The sequence below is a fragment of the Acartia tonsa genome, chromosome 3 (genome assembly GCF_053477335.1).
Source record: "Acartia tonsa isolate MP-2025a chromosome 3, ASM5347733v1, whole genome shotgun sequence".
NCBI lineage: Eukaryota > Metazoa > Arthropoda > Copepoda > Calanoida > Acartiidae > Acartia > Acartia tonsa.
Window position 1 is genome coordinate 3,062,296 of NC_137262.1, and position 23,493 is coordinate 3,085,788.

The 23,493-nt window shown below is 31.3% G+C and overlaps 1 protein-coding gene across 1 annotated transcript in view; it reads right to left on the minus strand.

Moving 5' to 3' along the window:
- The window catches only part of LOC145312956 (uncharacterized), a 51,310-nt gene extending 41,202 nt beyond the window's left edge, over positions 1 to 10,108 (minus strand). Inside the window, exons 1-6 of the mRNA XM_080152168.1 lie at positions 10,006 to 10,108; positions 7,598 to 7,728; positions 6,921 to 6,979; positions 6,572 to 6,650; positions 5,423 to 5,492; positions 1,725 to 1,773 (exon numbers count right to left, since the gene is read on the minus strand). Coding sequence (XP_080008294.1) covers positions 1,725 to 1,773; positions 5,423 to 5,492; positions 6,572 to 6,650; positions 6,921 to 6,979; positions 7,598 to 7,728; positions 10,006 to 10,030 — 413 coding nt within the window. The 5' untranslated portion in view covers positions 10,031 to 10,108. The remainder of the gene's footprint in view (positions 1 to 1,724; positions 1,774 to 5,422; positions 5,493 to 6,571; positions 6,651 to 6,920; positions 6,980 to 7,597; positions 7,729 to 10,005) is intronic.
- Between the last annotated feature and the right edge of the window lie 13,385 nt (positions 10,109 to 23,493).

Here is a 23,493-nt window from a genome sequence, read left to right on the forward strand (position 1 = left end):
GCTCAAGCCAAAATAAACTTTTATTTTTATTTTATTTTTGTAAAATATCTATATAAATATTAAAGTTTTCTTTATTTTATTCATTAGGTTTTTATTTAACGTTCTGTTCCCTCTCCCTAGTTGATTAAAAAACCAGCTTTAACTTGAAATGTTGAGAAAGAAAAAGAAATTCTTAACCAAAAACAAAGTTGTAAACCAAAATCCCTCTTTCACTTTCTTCAAATTAATTCCTTCTTCTTACTTTTCAAATATGTTTTCTTTTTTTAGTTTATCTTTATTATTTCTAATCAACTCAGTTTTTTTTTAATAATAATTTCTCCTCTCTCTCTCTTTCTTTCTCTCTCTCTCTGTATCTCTCTCTGTCTCTCTCTGTCTCTCTATCTATCTATCTCTCTCTCTCTTTCTCCCTCTCTCTCCCTCTCTCTCTCTCTCTTTCTCTCTCTCTCTCTCTCTCTCTCTCTCTCTCTCTCTCTCTCTCTCTCTCTCTCTCTCTCTCTCCTCTCTCTCTCTCCCCTCTCTCTCTCTCTCTCTTCTGTTTATGAATCTGTTATCATCATATCTTTTTTTATTGTTCTGCTAATCTTTCTCAGTTTTTATCAAAAATATTTTAAATTTTAATGTTTCATTTTTTATAAACATAATTGTCCTTGTTAATTTTTACCATCCTAGTAATCCATCTATCTATTAATTTATCTATGAAATCATATCTGTTCTGTAAAGTCTTTTTACTATAAAAACAACCTATCTATCTATACTCTAACCATGAAAATGACTGCACTTTGAACAATTACAATTACTGTTTATAAAAGTTTCCCCTCACAGAAAACCTTGAAGAGAAGTAATCAAAATGAAATAAAGAAGATAATAATAACAAAAACAACACTTTAAGTTGCACCAGCAGGTTGTAATTCATTTTCAACTCTTACAATTAACTTTATCGGATCTAGTGCATTTCACGGAAAAATATTTCTGGTAACGATAATCTCTTAAAATCTATGAACTTTAAAGGATACTAGCTGCCAAACGGCTGTGCGTTCATGACATGCTTGCAAACCGTTTTAAACGCCAGAAGGCCTATAAATAATCTGGATTTGCAAAGATTCAATAAAGCTTAGGGAAAGCTTCACTAAAGCCAAATAACTCTTTTTTGCGCATTTTTGTGCTCTGCGAGATAACTTTACATTAATGAGAAATGATCATTAAAGATAATTTTTAGTCCTTCTTTTTTCAGTTAGCTGCTCTAACTCCACTTTTCCCTTTTAGTAAAGCTTTCCTACATTCATTTGGGATTGTATATCAAAACCAACAAATAGGAAAATTAGGCTCTCTTTTTTTGAAACAAATCCAATAAAAATTAAAAAGTCAAATATTGTATCAACTTTTTAAAACTGTATTTTGCACATGTTATTTTATGTTTATTATATGTAAATCCTTTTTTTCGTCGATTAATCCAAACAAAAGAAAAAAAATAAATTTGATATTACTGTTGCTACAAATTATATAAAGCTGGCTGTGGCTGAATATTATTTAAGATTGACTACTGTATAAACCTCTGGCTAGCTAGCCCTAGTGGCATTGTTTTTCATCGTGAATTGAAAGGTTAAAAAAACAGTAAATTATTTATCTTAGAGTATCAGTATTTTAATAGTGATTTTCAGTACCTAAGTACAAAATAAATAGCAAAATTTACTATTGTACATAATTCAACAATATAAAATTCTTACTTGCAGTTACATGTTTCAGGGTCATGAGTAGATGGTTTCGAACACGGCTCTGAAAATAAACAAATCATGCTTTAACACAAAAAAAGAGTAAAATATTGTTTAATGTTTAGACTATTATTAGGTTTATAAACTTTGAAAATGTAATATGAATTAGGACTTTTAGCAAAGTATTTCATGATACTACTCTTTTGTAATTTATAATTTAAATAAAATCCAATTATTTGGTTCACCCGACAAGTGCAAGGACACTCACTTACTGACCAACTAAAAAACCTTGGCTATTCAGATTAGATTAGATATTTTGATAATTCAATATATTTTATGATTTTTTGTTATTGAGAATAGTTTCAGTCTTTATCAAATTGGTTCCAAAAAAGGAAATAATAAAAGAAAAATTCTTTGAAAAAATCTAGATAAATAAATACAGTTTGAACTGACGCAAAATGATAGTAGGTTGTTGGACGGGCTCAGACAGACTGGTATAACAAACAGACAGACGGACATACAGACAAACAGTTTTGCTATTTTTATTTTCACGTGAAATTTAATGCTAGACTGAAACTTTAAAACTTTTTTCACGTGGTATTTTAAACACAAAATAGTCAGGAAATATAAATCTTACATTTTCTTTGTGTTCCTAGATTTTCAAACGTTTTGCCATGGTTAGAAATGCTGAAAAGATAGAGTTCCTAACACATCTAAGCATGTGTGTAAATTGAAAACAAGGATGACAACATCCATAAGTAGCGAAGCTCAAAAATTATGAATGGATATTGGGAAAAAATTTACTGTAGTGCAGTGTCATACAATAAACATTTAACATGAAAAAATAGACCTTTCAAATCACGCAACCTTTCAAATCTTGAAAACTTAAAAATCTAAGAATCGATCTAGTACCTCAATTAAAAGACAAATCTTTATGAAACTTGATGGAAATATGTATATTAAGAGCATATTTAATCCCTGATAATTTCAGCCGCCAATCCTGAATAGGAATCGAGAAAATCAAGAAAACCTAAAAATCTAGGAATCGATCTAGCACCCCAATTAATAGACAAATCCTATCAAAACTTCATTAAATTAGGTAGAATCTAAAATAGATTAATCCAGCCCTCTATCTTAAAAAGGAATTGAGAAAATCACGAAAACTTGAAAATCTAGGAATCGATCTAGCAACCCAAACATATGCCATAGAAATCTTCACTAAAAAATTTAGCTGTCTATCTTGTATAGGTGCTGAGAAAATCATGTTTACCCCATAGCGTTACAGACTGACTGACTGACGGACAAATTAATTATATAGTAGCTTCGCTACTAAAAAGCAAAGAGGGTGGGGAGAGAGGTGGCAAGCACACAGCCTAGGCAAGTTTAAAGTAATAACTTATATGATCTCTATTGCGATCTGTACAAAAAATATTTTTTAGTATAAAGTAGTAAGGTATTTTTGTCTGTAGGTAAGGATCTCGCTAACCACTGGGCCGATACAGATCCCCTTTTGTCCTTGGAGGCCTCTAGGGGCGAAACCGATAGTTTATTAATAATGTAGAATGCTAAAAACCTTATTCTTCTAACCATTTGTTTAGAAATTTATGTCTCTTCTAAACTTTTTAAAAATAGAATTTGATAAACTTTAAATTTTAATTGGTATTTAATTAAACTTTTTTTTAATTCTGTACTTACGTATCATCTGTCTAAAAATCATTTCCATTGACACGTGCAGACTTTAACTTCAAAATAATTCAATTAAAATTTTAACTAGAATATTTGATGTTCTGTTGACAAAATTTCAGCTTTGCAATTTAGGTGTTTCTTCAAAATTGAATATCCAATTAAAGGAACCATGCAAAAAATAAATCGCTTTAACTGCTGAAAGACTGCTACGAGTAGACCCAATACCCAAAATTTGAAGCCTCCAGCTTCAAAAACAAAAAAGTTTTAGACATTTCAAAATCTTATTTTTAGTACAATGAAAATTTTGAGAGTTTTTTATTGCTAATAATAAAGTTTTCATTAGTAAAATACGTCGCTTGAAAAAAAAATATAAGCTTATTTTTAGCAGAAACTTAGGATGCCAGTAACTTATAACATTTTAACAATAAAAACACTCTTCTTTATAGTCAAAATCATTTTAAAAATTCAGTTTAATTTGCGTTGTATTGAGAGTACTAAAGCGTGAGAATGCTAGCCTTTAGTTTACCAAAATTGTTTTAAGTTATGTTTAAACTATTACCACAGTCTTATGAATAAAAGTAGGAGTAAATTATTATTTTTTAGAGTTTTTTTCTCTTTGGTATTCAGTGTAAAAACATATGACTATGAACAAGTAGAAAATTTTAAACTTCTATAGAAAACATTACTTTATTCTATGTAAAACAATCCACTTATGACATCTTTTTTAGGAAAAATTTCACCAACAAAAAGAAACTTTGGTAATTTTATTTTATTTTCTCGTATTCATTCGAATCCGGTGGATAGGAACCGGTTCTCATCCATACGAAAAAACTATGTCTAGCATCGTATTATAAACCGCTTTCTACGAATATAGAAATGTACAATCATAAGATAAAAACCAGTTTTTTTGCCCGTAGCTTCGGCACCTCGGGGCTAAAAACACTGGTTTTAATCTAATAATTGTACATTCTATATCCGCGGAAAGCGGTTTATGATACGATGAAAGAAATAACTATTCTCGTATTCATTCTAATCCGGTGGATAGGAACCGGTTCTCATCCATACGAAAAAACTATGTCTAGCATCGTATTATATCCAGCTTTCTACGAATATAAAAATGTACAATCATAAGACTAAAACCAGTTTTTTTAGCCGGTGCCTTCGGAACCTCGGGGCTAAAAAACTAGTTTTAATCTTTTAATTGTACATTCTATATCCGCGGAAAGCCGTTTATAATACGATGCGAGAAATAACTATTACAATATTTAGGTAAGGTTAGGTTAGGTTATAGGCAAGGGGGCCGAGCGCCCGCGGCTAGGCAGGCCAGGGGGCCGAGCGCTTTAGTTAGTTTTAATCTCATAATTGTACATTCTATATCCGCGTAATGCCGTTTATAATACGATGCGAGAAATAACTATTCTCATTGACTAACATAGCAACCAACGAATATAATACAACAATAGTACTTTGCATTGTGGAAACACCCTGCATTTTTAGGTAGAATTATCATTACAGAGCAACGATTTTAACTAGAAAATATTTTTGGTGGTCTACTTTGATTATATATACACAATTTATGTTGCATAAATTGAAGGACTGAAAGATTTTTGGAACACAGTAATAGTGTCTGACTGATTATGACGTAACAAAAAAAATTAGCCAATGAGAGGCCACTATAAATTTTACCATTGGTCAATAACGGCCTCTCATTGGCTTATTTGTTTTTGTTACGTCATAATCAGTCAGACACTATTACTGTGTTCAGATTTTTGAATATGGTTTTGTAAAGTCTCTACTCTTTCTTTGATTATTTTTAAAAAACCATGTTCATTTTTATAAAAAAAAACAATTTACCAGATTTTAATGACAGACAACAAAAATGAAATAAAATAGCCAGTAGAATCTTTAAAATATTTTTTTTTATCTATCTTTATCATTAGAAGAGAACTGTTCACATTTTTCAATGAAGTTCTAAAGCATAACAGACTGACTAGGAAAGTTATTAAGTAGATGCTTATTTGCCATACCTAGAAGCCGGCTGGTTGCTAGTGTACTTCGCAAGGAGCTCCATATTGCTTCGGCAGCTCGACTCAGATGCTAAAACAAACAAAAATCACGTAGTTAAATAAGAATTAATCTTGGTGGTTGATGGCAGCTGTGGCTTAAATACTTAAAACAAGCAGCGAAAGCTTATTCCAATCCTCATTAAATGTGTGTAGCATTTAGGATTGTTTGTGCTGATGCTATTTTCATAATGAAGCTGTGTCAAAGGCAGCATAAGGCTGAAAATAACATTTAATAAAAAGAACCCTTTTGTGTAAGCGTAAAAAATAAAATCTAACTGTTCAAATCATTGATAATTTTTGTCTGTAGGTTTTAAATAATGGAAAATAATGAAAGCAGAGGATGTCTAGTCCATCAAAATAAATCATAGTGTCTACATTTGCTTTAATTTCAAATTAAACAAAAATGATAATAAGTTATGCATACATCCAAAATGCATAACCTTTGTCTGTAAGTTTTGAACAAATCCTTATACGAAAGTAACAGAATGTTTGTCTGTTTGTCTGTGTGTCTGTGTGTCTCGCTAACCACTGAAGTGACAGGTACCGGGAAGGTTTATACATATTATCTTGGGGGGGGGGGGGGACACCCCCAACCCCCCCAAAAGTTAAAAATATCCCCCCTAAAAAATATTTTTAAAAATTTTTCTTTTAAAATCTAAAATAAGAAATTGGGTAATCAAATTCGACTCCCCCATCCTCAAGTGCCCCTAGAGGCCTCTAGGGGGCGTAGCCGCTAGTCCTTATACTAAAGTAACAGGATGTTTGTCTGTTTGTTTGTCTGTGTGTACTGAAGGATCTCGCTAACCACTGAACCGATCGGGTTCTCCTTAACAGGGTACCCTCTCATAGTTCCCGAGAAGGTTTATAACTATTTTGGGGTAGGGTACCACCACCCTCCCAAGAGAAATCACAATAAATCGAATTTATTTTCTCTCGAATAGAGACTCCTACGTAACATTGCAAAGTATCGTAGAATATTGATAGAGACTCCTTCGAAACATTGCAAGGTATAGTATTATTTTTTTAACCAAACATTTAAAGTGCCACTAGAGGCCTCTAGGGGCTAGTAAAAATAAAAGTGTGTGTACTCACCCAACTGTTATTACTGACCTGTACTTGGGCTGTACAAATGCCAGTTTTCTGGATGATGAAACTTAACTTCAGCAGATCTAGAATATCTCGACAGTCGCTAAAATAACAGTATTTTCAAAGAAAGGAATAATTTCTTAGGTTTTAGCCTTTAGGTGGAGCATTACAAACTTTACTCCGCCCATTGTAAGATTTATTTAAAGGTTCTTTTCAATTATTTTATTTTGGTAAGTCAACCTTCTTTTGTAAAAATATTAGAAAAAATGTGACGGCAATGCTAAAACACTTTAGGTATGCTACAGTTATGATATCAATGAATTTTTGAGGTAACCTACTATTACTGTTTGGTTTGTAAATATATAAACCTAACCTCTGCTCTGCACTGCATAATTTCTCTCCTTCACTGCTGTTATTCTTTCTACTACTTCCCTGAAAAGCAACAATTATGCTAGAAAATAGAAAGTTGAGAATACAGATTAAAACCAGGGACAAGGGAATGATATTCTGACAAACAATTCTAAAGGAAAATTTCCCCTTAACCCCTTTCCCCTTTTCCTCCCCTTCTTACCCATCCCTCTTCAGTTATATGAAAAAAAAACAAAATATACTTCCACAGTACTTTAAAGGTTTCGTGATTTTTTTCTAGAATTGAATGTTAGGCTGGCTACCCCTGATTAAAACAAAATAATGCAGTAAAAGAAGTTGAAATGAATAAAAACATATAAAATGTTCAAAAAAGAGGATATAAACACACTGTATGAACATTACAAGTTCGAAACCAACCAGCTATAAAGCTTTTAAACGTTTAACGTAATTTAAAGTTCATGGTTCATGGTTCCTACCCTTGAAGGTATAAATAGATGGTTTTATAGACCTTTACTTGAAGCAGCTGATAAAGCCTAATGAAAAATGAAGTCAAATGACCAATGATAGGCCAGTATAAATTTATATTGACTAATAGTTAAATGTAAAATGGCCTATCATTGGTTATTTGTATTTTTTGACGTCATTTTGTAATAGGCACTATAGGCTGACCTAAAGACTGACCTGATCGCTACTCTCAGTTACTATAGAGCTGGTGCTGCTAGATCTGGACACATCCTTTGCCTCCAGGAGTCTGTCTGTCTTGTCTACCTGCCGTGTCTCGCCTACAAGTGGGTCATGGGATCCGCCTCCGCCTAGAAATATTTTGAATTAAATCTACATTATCTATGCCTAAAGATAAGCAAACAAGGATAATTATATTATTAAAAAGCTTAGATAAAAGGCCACAACCAATATCCAGGTAAAAAAGACTTGTGATGATCTGTATGATACCAAATTAAGAAAAATGTAGATATTTCAATGTGTTAAAGTCAATGGCGCTACTTAGGTCAAAAAGAAAAACAATTCTTTTTATTATTTAATGACCAAAACATTGATAGTCTATCAATTGTTTATGTATAAAGGAAGATTATTAAAGTACCTCAACAGATTATGACGTCATACGATAAAATAACCAATGAGAATGAGATGACAGCATAAATTTTACCATTGGTCAATTACAGTGTATACTGGCCTCTCATTGGCTATTCTATCGTATGACGTCATAGTCTGTTGAGGGACTTTAGTCACTTTCTGAAATAAGTAATCCAAATAATTTCTTAAGTAAATTGACAAATTGCATGACAATCAGAATACATACTATAGAACACCAAAAAATGAATGTAATAAAAAATGAGTTAAGGTAATAATTCACTTTTTTGTGGTTTCTAGACCATGCTCTAAATTAAGTTTTACATGAAACCAAAGTGAAAATTATATTATGTTTTCAATGATTAATAACCTAAAAATAAAATAAATCCTATCCATTTTGTTAAATCAATACAAAAAATAGGTCAATTTTGGGTACTTTACAACTTTGATTAAATTAATTAAATACAAAACAAGGATGACTACATCCATAAAAGCGAAGCACTAAAACGGTAGGACAAACGGACATGAACACTTGTATAGTGTCAGAACTAAATAATCAGAATTTAAATGTATAAAAGTCGAAGCAAAATTGTAAGTAAATTTGTTAAAAAACTGCTTTATACAGGATAATGTTTATGGACATACTTACATATTTAGGACTTGATTATAGAGTTGCTTCGCTTAAAACAATATACTTTGTTGTCCCTGGAATCAATATACCAAAAATCAGATCAATCAGATCACATAAAAATTTGTTGTTAAAAAAGTAAAAAAATCAATATGTTTAAAATGGACGTAATGAAATTTTGGTATTTATATGGACCAAATCCTATAAAAGCTACCCTAGGAGTTAGGGTTTCCCTATTCCTGGGGTTTCCCACCTAATAAATCCTTATCTTATCCAAATTTTGTTTCGCCCCTTCAAACATATTTATCCTTGTTTTAATGTTAAAAAGAAATATGTGTATAACAAAGGAGAAGACTAAATTTGCATCTAATTAACAACAAACACATCTTGCGTTTTGTTTCACTTCTAGGAATTGTGAGGAAAATTATATATTCTTAAGAATGTAATAATTGTAACCCGCATATAATACAATCTAATTCGTTTTACTGTAACTATTTAAAAAAACAAGGATGACAACATCCATAAAAGCGAAGCACTGAAATGGAAGGACAAACGGACATTAACGCTTGTATAGTGTCTGAACTGAATAATATGAAAATAAATGTAAAAGAGTCGAAGCAAAAGTTTAAGTAAATTTGTTGAAAACGGCTTCATAAATGATTATGTTTATGGACATACTTACATTTTTAGAACTTGATTATAGAGTTCTTTGCTTATGCTATTGTACTTTGTTGTCCCAGGAATCAGTATACCAAAAATCAGATCAATCGGATAATTAGATCGCATAAAAAATTTGTTTTAAAAAAAGGAAAAAAATCAACATGTTTAAAATGGACGTACGGACATTTTGGTGATTTTTATAGAGTTGCTACGCTTTCTAAATTGTACCTCCGTCCATAGAGACCCTAAGACAATCAAATTAATTTTTAGTTCAAAAAGAATGAATTACATAGTTTTAAACCTCCTCCCCTGTACCTGTAGGAAACTTCAATATAAAGAAGACCCATATAATTTTCAGCAATTAGCAAGTTTAGAAGATACAGACAGACACACATCCTGTCACTTTTATATAAGAATAGAAAACGAAAGTTTAAAAAGTTATAATACGTTCGTAAGACAAAATGGAAGATTTATACAAGCATGTCAGACGACCAAACAAAAGTGAAATAGAAAGTTTTTTTAGGGAAGCTTCACGTATGTCCCAGAGTGGCTTTAGGCAACTTTTCTGCCTCATTCATAATAAACACCGAGGCCCTAGATGCTAGGGGCGCTGCCGCTAGTGTTATACAATTTTCATATATTTCTAGCATAAGTGTAATATATCGAGAAGTGCAGTTAATGTAGCAGCAGTTAATAACAAAAACTAACTTACCATCGTCGGCAGTCACTATTCCCATTCTTTATTCCGCCAGTCAAGACATTGTTTCTATGTCACTTCAAAGATTATATCACAATCATCTTAATAATATTAATCTGAAATTTTTTTTAAGATTCGAAGATTTTTTTCAAGAATTTAAACGATTTTTTAAAGATGAATTTAAATTTAAAATGGTATTTTAACAGTATTTTTTTAATGTATATCCCCAGTTGTGATAATCAAAATTACCCATGCCTCAGATTGATATTATTGGTGGAAAAGTAAGTGTATTAAACATTAGGGACAAGTATAATTTATAGTCTAATATCCCCTCTCTCCCCAATATTTATGTTGAATTGCTGAATTTTATTTCTGTATATTAAACTAGTTGCTTCGCCCAAAGCCTTTAAGGAAGGGAGAGTGAGTGAGGTCAGAAAAAAAGCCTAAAACCAGTTTAGGTTATTCATAAAGCTGTCCTGAGCGTTCAACAAATTAGACTAGTATATTATGAGACTTTAAGCAATAAAGGTACTAAGAAAGAGAGGTAATGTCTGATTGAGCCAATAAATGAATCGCATCGGAGCATACATGAAATCTCATTGGTTGAATTAAACTGAAGTTTTCTAGTTTTTTTTCATTAGAGTTAATTAGAGCTAATCTTTCAACTTTTACTCGTATCAAGTCCATTACATGAAGTACTGCCTTCATATTGTTGTTTCACATCTATGTTTTATCTGTGCATTAATAATAAATATGCTTCATCTATTGCAATCGTTGTAAAATAATAAAAATCCATTTATGAATTTAAGTTAATAAAATCATATTTTTTTCTTGAGTTTCTATTAAAACAAAAAAAATAATATCTCGGACTTCAAATGGACATGATTTATAATCTTTAATTCGTAATTCGTATCTATTAGAACATTTAAAATACATAAATTCATAGTTTGTTTCATGTTTACCTCGAAATAAATTATATAAAAATAAAATAACAACAAATAGCAATACAACAGTACGTTCGTTACGTTTTCAACAGGACCTAGCGTTGTACTGTGTATACAATGTACACATATAGGGCATATTTTTTCATTTTGTTCATATAAAGAGTCAGCTGTAAATAGTCGCATTTCTTAAGATAAAACTTTTCTCACGTAAATTATATCGTGTTAAAATTTATTTTCTAGTATAGTGTAAAGCATATTACAAATCCTTTAATAAGTTAGCTATGAATTATTGAATACCTTAATATAAAATTAGCTTTCTAGCTTTCTATATGCTCGAAAAATTTTAAAGTTTTTTTGTCAGCTGGAGGAGTTCCTTTGTCAGATTTACGAAAAAGGGGTTCACACTATACTTCTTCTCTCCTAATTCTATTCTTTAAGCATTAGACAAAAAACCCTAATACTTTGTATAAAAGGATATATAATTTTTTTCTTTAGTTTTCATTTTATTCAAATCATAATTCCAACAAAATCATAGACAAAGTTTTTAAGTGAAAGTGTTATTTAGCATTGAGGCCAACCATCTTTCTTTCAATGTCTTTTAAAAGCAAATATTTCTACAATTAGAGCACGTCTGTCCGTCGGTCTGTCTGTAATATCATGGACTTGGAATAGTAATATTTAATAGGAAATGATTTGAAGATTCCTGAAACTATAAGAAAGTTTATTTCAAACATAATCATCATATCTTAACAACAAACTTTGTCATAATATAGAAATATAATTATATTAATTTAAAGTTTATTGGGCATTTTTTATTAGGAATTTTTTAGAGAAGAGGAAATCTGTAGTTAAAAATAAATAAAAAACATTTCTTTTCTGAAAAATGTCAATGTTTCAATATTGAGAGACGCTATTATAGACTTTGTCATCCTTGTTATCTATCTATCCCCATCCAGCAACAACTTTCAAGCAAAGTAGAAATACAAAGAAGACAACATCCATAAAAGCGAAACATATAAATCAAACAAATATAAAGCGAATAAATCAGGACATTATTTTGAAATCTTAGCAAAAAAATATTAATCATTATAAAATTAAAACATTCATGAAATATATACAGGATGTTTGATATCAACCTGTAAAAGTTTGAAATCGATAGGACGTAGGAACCTATCCTAATTATAGAAAAGCTTTGCTGTAAAAAATAATGCAAGGCCAGAAAATTTGGTCTGCAAAAAATATTTTGTTTATAATGGTAGTGAATAGTGCACAGGAATAAAAGAAATTACAATCAAATATTTCTCAAAGCGAGGCTTTTAGTTTCCTATATAAACTTCATAACGCATGCCTATTATAGTTGATTTAGAAATGTTAGAATTGTCCTATCGATTTAAAACGTTGCATACTGAATCCTGTAAAAGTAAGGTAAGATTTAGAAAGCTACTTTGTCATGCATTAAATTAATAAATCATATAAGATCATTTAATAACTTTTTTTCAGCAAATTGTTTATTTTTAAAGTGTTTTTTTTTTCCCTGAATAAAAGGACAAGGCAGTTTCTTTGTAAATGTTAATGCTCCATTTCCTGTCACCATTCACCAAGCCAAGACACTATGCATACAAATTTTTAATACTTTTTACTTGTGCAAGTTACTCTTTAACTAGTGTATGTCCGTCTGTCTGACATGGCCAGTTAAACAAAATTCAGATTTATTCAGAGGTTATAAAAAGTGGAGATCTAATTTCTGCAACTATAGAGCATGCAGCATTGAATGCTTATTACCTGCTTTTTAGTGACTTTCATATTTTGAGGTTTTTTTTAACTTTTTGGGTATAATCCATTTCGTGGCAACGCACCTTAAGGGGCGATTCTTCGTATTTTTCGCAGTAACTTTTCTCCTATTTCTAGGGGGGCTCTAATCCTGCGGGGCAATCACCTAACCTAAAATAACCTATTAAAAGCCATATTAAAAATAAGACGAATCGCCCTTTAAGGGGCGTTGCCACGAAAGGGACTAAACCCAAAAGTTTTCATAGATTCCCCTTATTACTGGTCATGTTTTTCTCAGACCAATTCTTATGGAAATAATTGTTTGTTTGTTTATTGGTGTAAAACACCAGAGGGAGAAAGGGTGGAAATCAACCAATGGTGTCGCTTATATTAACACAGCCAAGTAGCAGAAAATAATTTAGAAGCAGACGAAAAAGGTCTTTGAAAAAGGAAGGGAGGTAGTTGCCTGTATATAGATCTAGACTATAGTTCTGTTGTTTGTTTTTAAATGCAAGGCTTTCCTATGGTAAAGTTATTTATGTCGTTATACCTTTAAAAAAATGTGATTCATAAAGATTAAAAGATTTAAAATTAATCATAAAAAAAAATTTTAATTTTAACCTTATAGGTTAAAACTTTCAGGGAAACTGAACCTAATGTATAAATATATATTTATATTTTATATATATTTTATGAGCATGGATGTTGTCATTCTTGTGCTCTATCTAGAAAGTAAAACAAATTGAACTATGCAAATAAAAATTCATAGTTTTTGTTTTGTTTTATCGAACAAAGAAAATTATGAATAAGCATTTTCTCTTATTCAATATTTATATTTATAATTCTTCATTTATGCAAGTTAAAATTTTTTTTAACAATTTAAAAAATCTAGGGTTTTGTGCAGGAACAATGAACTCTAAATAATATAAAAAATTCCTCCTATTCGAGTGCCAGAAATTAAAAAGCATAATATAAACTTATAATTCTAAAAAAGGATTCTGTTTAAGAACATACTTATTTACATTTTACGAATTGATTTATAGATGCTTCGCTTATAACATTATACCTTGTTATCGTAGGAATCGTTGCTCTTAAATTCTTAAAGAGATGACTAAAACTGTACCAAGAAAATTCATTTCATAATTCTGTAAAACTGTAAAGCTGGGTACATGTATGTATGGTAATGTATTCTTTTTACATCATTTAACATTTTCAACATTTAAATTTTATGTAAAAGAAAAGAATTACGAAGGTTTATTCATATTTTCTTTATGATAATTTATATTAGTAGATATCCTTTTTGACTATTTTGACATAAAATGTTAACATGACTAAAATAGTTTTTTTAACTTGGTATTTCAAAACTTGGTTTGAAAGGCCTAAATAACATGATAAAAGCGGAGTATTTCAATAGTTAGATTTGTTTTGTAAGTACGTCTATATTTAGCAACCTATGTATTCAAGCTTATTTTTCGTGGGAGTATTAAATTTCTTAAGACTTCAATTATTACAGTTAAATAAATAAAATTTTAGTTAATATGCCTAAAATAAAAAAAGCCATTAATGATCGTCAATTAAATTTGATAAAGTTTTTTACAATTTTGTTAGATACTCAAAAATAGATTGAAACTGTATTACTAGATGAAAATATTTTCTTTAATTCGATTTAATTAACAAATTATGATTATTTGAGCGAAATAAGCTTTACTGTAAAGGGAACCATATCGATTCAGCACACACTCACTTTACAGACATCCTGTTACTTACATATAAGGATTACATTCGATTGGTTTATAAAAAACACTGATTAAATAATTCACCACCAATATTTAGTATTTTATTATCAACACATAACTAATTATTTATACAATAACAATATTCCCTTCGCAGTGTTTATATTTTACTTGCAGGAATTTATGACTTTGATACAATATGATAGATAGGTAGATAGATAATAACTCCCTGGCCTGGCCAAGGTAAGAGGACCAAGGTTCAACATTGACTAACACAGTTTTGTTTTCAAGTAATTTTCTTCATGTCACTATGGCCTCATAGATGGATAAAAGATTAACCACCAGAAAAAAATCATAAAAAAAGATATTGCAAAGGCCGTTTTAATCATTTTATAAAAAATATCCTTTAATATAAAGTAGTAAGGTTTTTTTTTGTCTGAAGCCGAAGAAGCCTGAAAATGATGGTCTGAAAATGTTGCACTTTTCAGGAAAGCTTTAGCAATGCTTATTTTCTGACATATAACGCCTTCCCTTTGCGACTAGGGGCGAAGCTATTAGTTTTATATAAAGGAACATTAATGTAAATTGTTAAACGTTATTAAACCATGGAAAATTAACAAAACATTTAAAAAAATAAATGTGTATCATTTAATTTTAAGTAATTCTTATTGTCATTTTTAATTTGTCAATATAGATAAAGAAGTTTTTCTAATAATGTATAGATATTTTATATTCAAAAGTTTCTTAGGAATTATAGATTAATAAAAGTAAGTTCTTTATAGTGCCATTAAAAAGAGTATAAATTTAAAAAAAACATGATTTTATGACATGAAGTCTTCAGGGAGTTTTCGGTCAAAAGTATTTAGAAACATCCCCTTTTTTATAGGCACAATAAAAAGTTTTAAGGAAAAGGTTTAATTAAAGTAGGTTTGAACTCAACAAAGCTTTTAACGGTTCAAGAATATTCGAATATACATCGCCTCCTAAGGGGTGTTTCGTCGTATTTTCACAGTAGATTTTGAAAGGTTATTTAGGTTAGGTAAATGTTAATGATTGACCCCGCAGGTTTAAAGCTCCACCCCAGCAACGGCCAGAAATAGGAGAAAAGCCACTGTGGGGCGATGTCACGAACCCGAATATTATGTTCTAATCCAAAGTGCAAGGTAGATTATACAAAAGTAAAATAAGAAGGTAGAAAAGAAGAATGGAGGGCAGGGGGGGGGAATAAAAAAGGGAAAACGTAATTTTTCCTCTTTCCCTCTCATTGGTTCTATGCTTTAAAGTGTTTATGTTTTATCATTTCCACACTAATTGATAAATAGGAAAAGCCTTTCCAATCATTTAGATAAAAATCTTTCACTTATAACCAAAAATCGCCCAAAAAATAAATTATCTTACTTTAATTTTGAACGCTCTTTTGTAGATTAAACAAGGATAACATCATCCTTAAGCAACAAAGCACAATTTTGTTACGGTTCTGTCTATGTTCAATAACAGCTAAGAAATTCACGAAGCAAAGCCCAACAAATTCGGAAAGAAAGCATTTTATATTTTTCAGTTATTATTATTATTACAAACATTTAGATAATCTGTGCTATATTGTTTTTGGCGGGTTTCAAAAAACGGTGAAAGTAAAGTTTTTATTTTGCTGTGATGTGGTTTAACAATGCACGCCTATTCTAAGTTTATCAAGATTTGGTTTAAAAGTTTTATTTTTCTATTAAACACTTTGTTATAGTTGACGGGGGATAGTAAGGTATTTCCCTGGGGGGTTTGTCATCTACATCCCTAAAAATTGCTTAAAACCTTCTCTGGGCTATTGAAATCATAAAACTTTGTTAAACGATATATACATTAAGGCGGGTTGATTTTCAACTTTTTTGGAATTTCACATTTTCCCACATTGGCAAGGGTTACTGGGCCTATATAAAACCCTGTGAAACTTGAAACAGGTTTTTTAATCCAAAAACAACAGGCGCGCGGGTGGGGGGAAGTGCCCACCCCCTTATAAAACCAAACATTGAAATTCCTTCAAGCACAGGCATGTTGCATATCAAAATGACCGCATTGAAATGCTTATTACAGATCTGAAAACCGTTTTGATAAATATTGATTCAGTCTGAAATAATTTTCAAATAACCTACCAAAATGAACAATTTTGACTAAATCAGCCTTTTTAGGTACTTAATTAGCTCTTATTCGAACTAGGAGCAATATTTTTCAAAACGGTTTTCAGATCTGTAATCAGCATTTCAATGCGGTCATTTTGATATGCAACATGCCTGTGTTTGAAGGAATTTCAATTTTTGGTTTTATAAGGGGGTGGGCACTTTTTATTCCCCCCCGCGCGCCCGTTGTTTTTGGATTAAAAAACCTGTTTCAAGTTTCACAGGGTTTTATAAAGGCCCAGTAACCCTTGCCAATGTGGGAAAATGTGAAATTCCAAAAAAAGTTGAAAATCAACCCGCCTTAATATACATACATGTATTTTATTACTTTATATTTACTCCTTTATTTACTTTCAAGAATGGCATTTTTTTAGGATAAAGAAATTTAATGATTCAATGGCATGTAGAATAGTTTTGATTAGATTAAGGCAGGGTGTGATAGAATATAAAGTAAAGACTATAGTGGAGTAATACTAATACTAATGCACTTAATCACCACAGAAATGATGTAATAATATAATATAAATACGCCATGTGCAAAGTACAGTCGCTCTATATTTGACTTTGTCTGTAAGTTGTGTTCTTTATAGGCAAATAGCTATCATTTATTGAAATATGTTTATTACAAGTATATTTCGGATTTCTTACTTAAAATATCCAATACAGTATAAAGTAGTAATAATTTGTTTGATTGTAGCATAAGATTTCAATAACTACTGACACGTTTGAGTTCTCCTTTAGAGTATAGTAACATAAACCACCGGGCTGGTTTAAGGCTATTTTTCTACCCTATACTTTCATACAGAGCCCCTATTAATAGAGAACTATTTTTAATCCCTCTATCCAGCTAAAAGCTACAGAAAATAATAATAAAAAAATTATCAATTAAAAGTATGAATAAAACTAGATAAACTTTAAAAAGTAAATATCTACATTTTAAAAATTTTTAATGATTAAAACCTACCCAAACTTTGGCAACAAGCATTCTTGTCTTCTTAGCGAAAGTTGTGTCATAAGAAGGTTGAATAAATGCAATAAAAACAAATTGTTTTATTTTTTATTCTGTTGGAATGCCAAGTGTAAGTATTATACAAATAACATTTACTTCAAAACAATGTTTTATGTTAATGCATATTTTATATTTAAATTGATGGTTTTAGTAAGTAGTAAGGTTTTTTTTTGTCTGAAACTAATATTGCTTGTTCAAATCGTTTGTACTTTTCAGGCAAACTTTATAAATGACTAGGGTTTTTTTTAGGCTACTTTCATGACCTCCTCCTTTGTCCTCTATAGGCTAGGGGCGAAGCAGCTAGTAAATTATTATCTTATGTTAGTAACAACACCTGCTTAACATTGACTGTAATGATCTTTTTTTTATCAAACAAAAGTTGTAGTTGCTTTGCTTTCTACTAGTTAAAATTTGCCTTCTCTATTTAAATTTAGTCCTTTATTTATGCCTTAAAGGGAGGATATTGTAAATTAGGGTTGGGCCGAATATCCGGTCTGGCCGGTTATCCGGCCGGATATCCGGCCAGTTTCAATATCCGACCGGATACCGGATATTAAAACTATCCGGTTACATGATATCCGGCTGATTTTTGACGACGGATTTCCGGTTATCCGGCCGGATATCCGGTAAATTGCCGGATATCGAACGTTGGCCAGATATCCGGCCGGAACTGGATATCCGGCATTATAAATCGGCCGGATATCCGGTATCCGACCAAAAAAGTATCCGGCCCAACCCTATTGTAAACTAAACTGGTACCCAAAGTTTTTATAACAAGTTCTATTTTGGGTACTTTTACTAAATCTTGATTGAATGTTTTAAATTTGCATATGTCAATATATGAAACAAATAATTTCAATCATTTTTTGTATCAGTCATAGACGTCCAAGTTATTTTTTTTGGGGGGGGGGGTAATTCATATTTAAAGGGGGTAAAATGGCGCGCGAAGCGCGCCAAAATTTTTTTTTATCCCCCCAAAATTTTTACCCCGGGGGTAAAATTTGCTTGGGGGGGTAATTACCCCCCCTGAAATCTGTTGACAGGGGTAAATTTAGTTTACCCCCCCCCCACCCCAAAATTTACCCCCGGGGTAAAATTTTTGGGGGGGGTAATTTAATTTTTTTGAAATATTTAGTATTAAAAATGCGCGCGAAAAATGGCACCCCTAAAATCGTTTGGGGGGGGGGGGGGTAATCGCCCCATTACCCCCCCCCCTTGGACGTCTATGCTATCAGTGCTTTGTTTTCAAAAGTTAATAAAGTAATCTTTTTATGTAATGATTGATTATTTCTTTTTGGCAGATTTGTATGCATAGCAAAAAAAAATGGTGAATTCTTGTCTTTTCCTTATAAATTATGTTATTTATGTTTATTAATTTTTATAGTTCTTTATTTCTAAGTTTAAATGCATTTAAGTTTAACTTTTGTAAATATTTTTATCTAACTTGACATATGATATGAAAAAGATACTTTAAAATTTGCTGTTATAATTGCAGTTTATTTTTTATTCTTATAAACTTTGTAGTATATGTATTTCAAAAAGTCCTTAAATTTGTATTGTTTCAAGCATTAATTGTTGTGTGGATTAAGAAAACACTTGTTTCTCAGGGAGGAGATCAACAAATAATAATAAATATTCTCCTATTCATTCGAATCCGGTGGATAGGAACCGGTTCTAATCCATACGAAAAAACTATGTCTTGCATCGCATTATATCCGGCTTTCTTCGAATATAAAAATGTACAATCATAAAATTTAAACTAGTTTTTTAGCCCAGAGGTGCCGAACATTCTATATCCGCGGAAAGCCGTTTATAATAGGATGTGAGAAATAACTATTATTTGTTTTAGTTATGAAGAGCTGTTCTCCTGAATCTGTATTGTGTAGATTATTGTTGGTATCATTTTTTCTAATATTTTATACCTTATCCCGTCTCTGATTAAAGTTATCAGGTGTGCCCTTTTAATTTTTATTAAAAGCGAAGCTTTCCTATAATTAGGGTAGGCCCGTCCGTCCGAGACGCATAGGCGTCCAAGGGGGGGGGTAATGGGGCGATTACTTCCCCCAAACGAATTTGGGGGTGCCGTAGGCACCCCCAAAATTTTTTTCATTTTACCCCCCCCCCCCCCATTTAAAATTTACCCCTACCCTGGGGGTGCCGTAGGCACCCCTCAACCATTTAGGAGGGGGTATTTACCCCCCCCATACAATTTTTGGGGGGTAAATACCCCCCCCAAAATAGAAAATCTCTAACAAAAAAAGTTTTTGCGCGCTTCGCGCGCATTTTTAATACTAAATTTTTGATAAAATTTAACTTACCCCCCCAAAAAATTTTACCCCGGGGGTAAATTTGGGGGGGGGGGTAAACAAAATTTACCCCTGCCAACAGATTTCAGGAGGGGTAATTACCCCCCCCAAGCAAATTTTACCCCCGGGGTAAAAATTTTTTTTGGGGGGGGGGTAAAGTAAAATTTGCGGCGCGCTTCGCGCGCCATTTTACCCCCCCCCCCCAAAATAAAAAGCTTGGACGCCCCTGCCGAGACGGATAGCTTTTTTTGTTAATTAAGGCATTTTAGAATTGTCCTATTGATGTCAAACTTTGCATGGTCATTCCTGTAGTAGTTAGGTATGATTTCGAAAGCGTAGCAACTTTATAATCATTACCAGCATGTCCGTACGTCCATTTTAAACATGTTGCTTTTTTTACTTTTTTAACAACAAATTTTTTGTGGTCTAAGTATCCCATTGATCTGATTTTTGGTATATTGATTCCTGAGAAAACAAAGTATAGTATTAAAGCGAAGCAACTCTATAATCAAATTCTAAAAATGTAAGTATGTCCATAAACATTATCCTGTATCAGGCAGTTTATCAACAAATTTACTTACAATTTTGCTTCGACTCTTATACATTTATATTCTAATTATTCAGTTCTGACAATTTACAAGTGTTAATGTCTGTTTGTCCTACCGTTTTAGTACTTCGCTTTTATGGATGTTGTCATCCTTGTTAGATTAAGATTAATATTAAGAGTAACATTTTTTTCAAATCGGTTTAGTTAAGATAAAATATTACATAGCATTTACAGATATTATAATTCACATCATTAATATACTTTTACTAATGTGTTATCTACGATTATGAGGCATTCCAGAGGTGTATTAAATGGACCTTCAGTGTTAAAAATAATTTAAGTATTTACATACTTAAAATTGAAATGATGTATTAAAAATTTGTTCAAAAAAATAAATAAATTGATTTTAATCCTAATCTAAGCTCTCTCACAAGCAGTGCAGTGTTATATAAAATGGTTTTAAATTTTTGCTAAATAATGATAAAGAAAGAAAGAAAATCAGAATTGATAGATGCAAGATAATATGCTAATTAATATGCTAATTAATATGCTAACCAAATAAGATTTAAATGAGACAAACAGACACACAGACAGACACACATCCTGTTACTGTATTATAATGATATCTCTCATTACTGGAGGTGCTTCCTACAGTTCTAGTAGATTCATTTTACAAGTCTTAGAGATGGTTAGAGTGTAGCTACTGATCAACAAGGATGACAACATCCATAAAAGCGAAGCACTGAAACGTTAGGACAAACGGACATTAACATTTGTATAGTGTCAGAACTGAATAATCAGAATATAAATGTATTAGAGTCGAACCAAAATTGTAAGTAAATTTGTTAAAAAAAACTGCTGGATACAGGATAATGTTTATACTTACATTTTTAGGACTTGATTATAGAGTTGCTTCGCTTATTACATTATACTTTGTTGTCCCAGGAATCAATATACCAAAAATCAGATCAATCGAATGATTAGATCACATAAAAATTTGTTGTTAAAAAAGTAAAAATGCACATGTTTAAAATGGACGTACGGACATTTTGGTGATGATTATAGAGTTGCTATGCTTTCTAAATCGTACCTAACTACTACAGGAATCACCATGCAAAATTTGAAATCGATAGGACAATTCTAACATGCCTAAATTGACGTACGGACGGACGGACCGACCCTAATTATAGAAAAGCTTCGCTTTTAAAAATAAAGACTGACAGAACGAGTTAAAGAGTAAATTTTCTTCTATCCTATTGTATAAAGTATTACGGGTATTTTGTCTGAATCTCAATAACTACTGAACTGATTTGGTTCTCTATCTTAGGTAAGATTCACATTGGTCGATTGATGGTTTTAGGCCTTTTCAGATTTAAGTCCTAGGTCAGTTTTAAGCTATTTTAGCCTTTTTTTAAATTAAGAACGCCTAGATGTTAGGTGCGCAGTCATAAGTTTAATGATATTGAAGTAGGTAATTATATAAAACTCCTATTAAACCTTATAATACAATAAATCTATTTATATAAATAACATTTGTAGAGAGCAGGTGTATTTTTATTGCTAATTTAGCGCTAATTTTTATTTACTTTCCAGTAGTAGTACATCAATCAAACTTTTAAAAAGTTTAGAGTAGCGGGTTTTGTCGTATTTTCGCAGTGGCTTCACTCCTATTTCAAGTCCCTGTAGAGTGCACTAACCCTGCGGGACAATCATTAACATTTACCTAACCTAACCTAAAATAAGCTCTCAAAGGCTACTGTAAAAATAGGACGAAACCTCCTAATTCTTTTTCTTTCAAAAGTGTTATTGTCTGTCAGTTAAGATCTTGCAAACTGCTAATTTAATGGAGTTATTTATTTTAAGAAAGCTTCACATAGGTCCTATTATGGTTCTAGGCTGTTTAATTATAAATCAAAGCATTTGGAAGGTTGTTGGCTATTAATTAGAACCCTCCGTCCGTCCGAAGCGATTGACTTTAAAGAATAGATTTCAAAGTTTGAATAAATGTGTTGTTAAAATTAAATAATAGTGATTTTAGATACTCAAAATGTTAATGATTAAAAAGCCTCATCATGAAACAAAGTCTATTTTGTTATTTTGCGTGATATTAATAGTAATTATCAATGTATATATTTTTCTTGGCAGTCGAACAAATATTCCTTTTTCATCTGATCAAATTAATTTTGAACGCCATGAATCATTTGCTGATACTTATGAAGCATATGATAATGAAACAACGTCAGAAGAAAATGTTGAGTTGGATGTATTTAATTTTACTGCTTGGAAAGTCACTCAGGAAGAGAGAAGATCGACACTGATACAGGCAATAATCAATTTTATGTTTTATTTTAAGCATTCTTTATATACAGTTATTGCTAATATAATTTTTGATTATTTGGATCATTCCTTCCATTGCATTGATAGACTTAGTAGCGCCCATCCCCCATGTGTTCATTTAATTTCGCATTTTATATTGATTGGGAGGGGGAGTCGAACCAAGTCCTTGTGTTTTATTTAATGTAGTTGTACCCTTCCAGTGTGAGAGATATTTTATACTGATATACATTTATGGACTTGGAAAATAGCTTAAAACTATCCCAAAACTTAAATATTAAAATGGACTTGTTTGAAGCTTACCTAAAATGGAGAACGCAATGGGTTCAAAAGTTATCGAAATCTACAGACAAAAAACCTTATTAATTTATATAATAAATTACATATGTTAAGGCTTGTGCAACAGCAGTACCTGAATCATTTAGAAACAGAAAACCATCACCTGGAACAGCTATTCGTCTTACAAACCTGAAGCTCATCAGTTTCCTTCAAAATAAAGTTGCTTCTACCTACTGGAAAGTTGAGTTTGCTTTACAGGAGTGTTATTCAATTAATTTAAATATCAAAGAGTTTTCTTTTATTATATGTTATTAGGGTCTATAGAGAGAAAATAGCCTAAAACAATTCCAAGATTGAAATCTAAAAAGAAAATAGCTTAATACTATCAAAATCTTAAGCTACTACTTTTTATG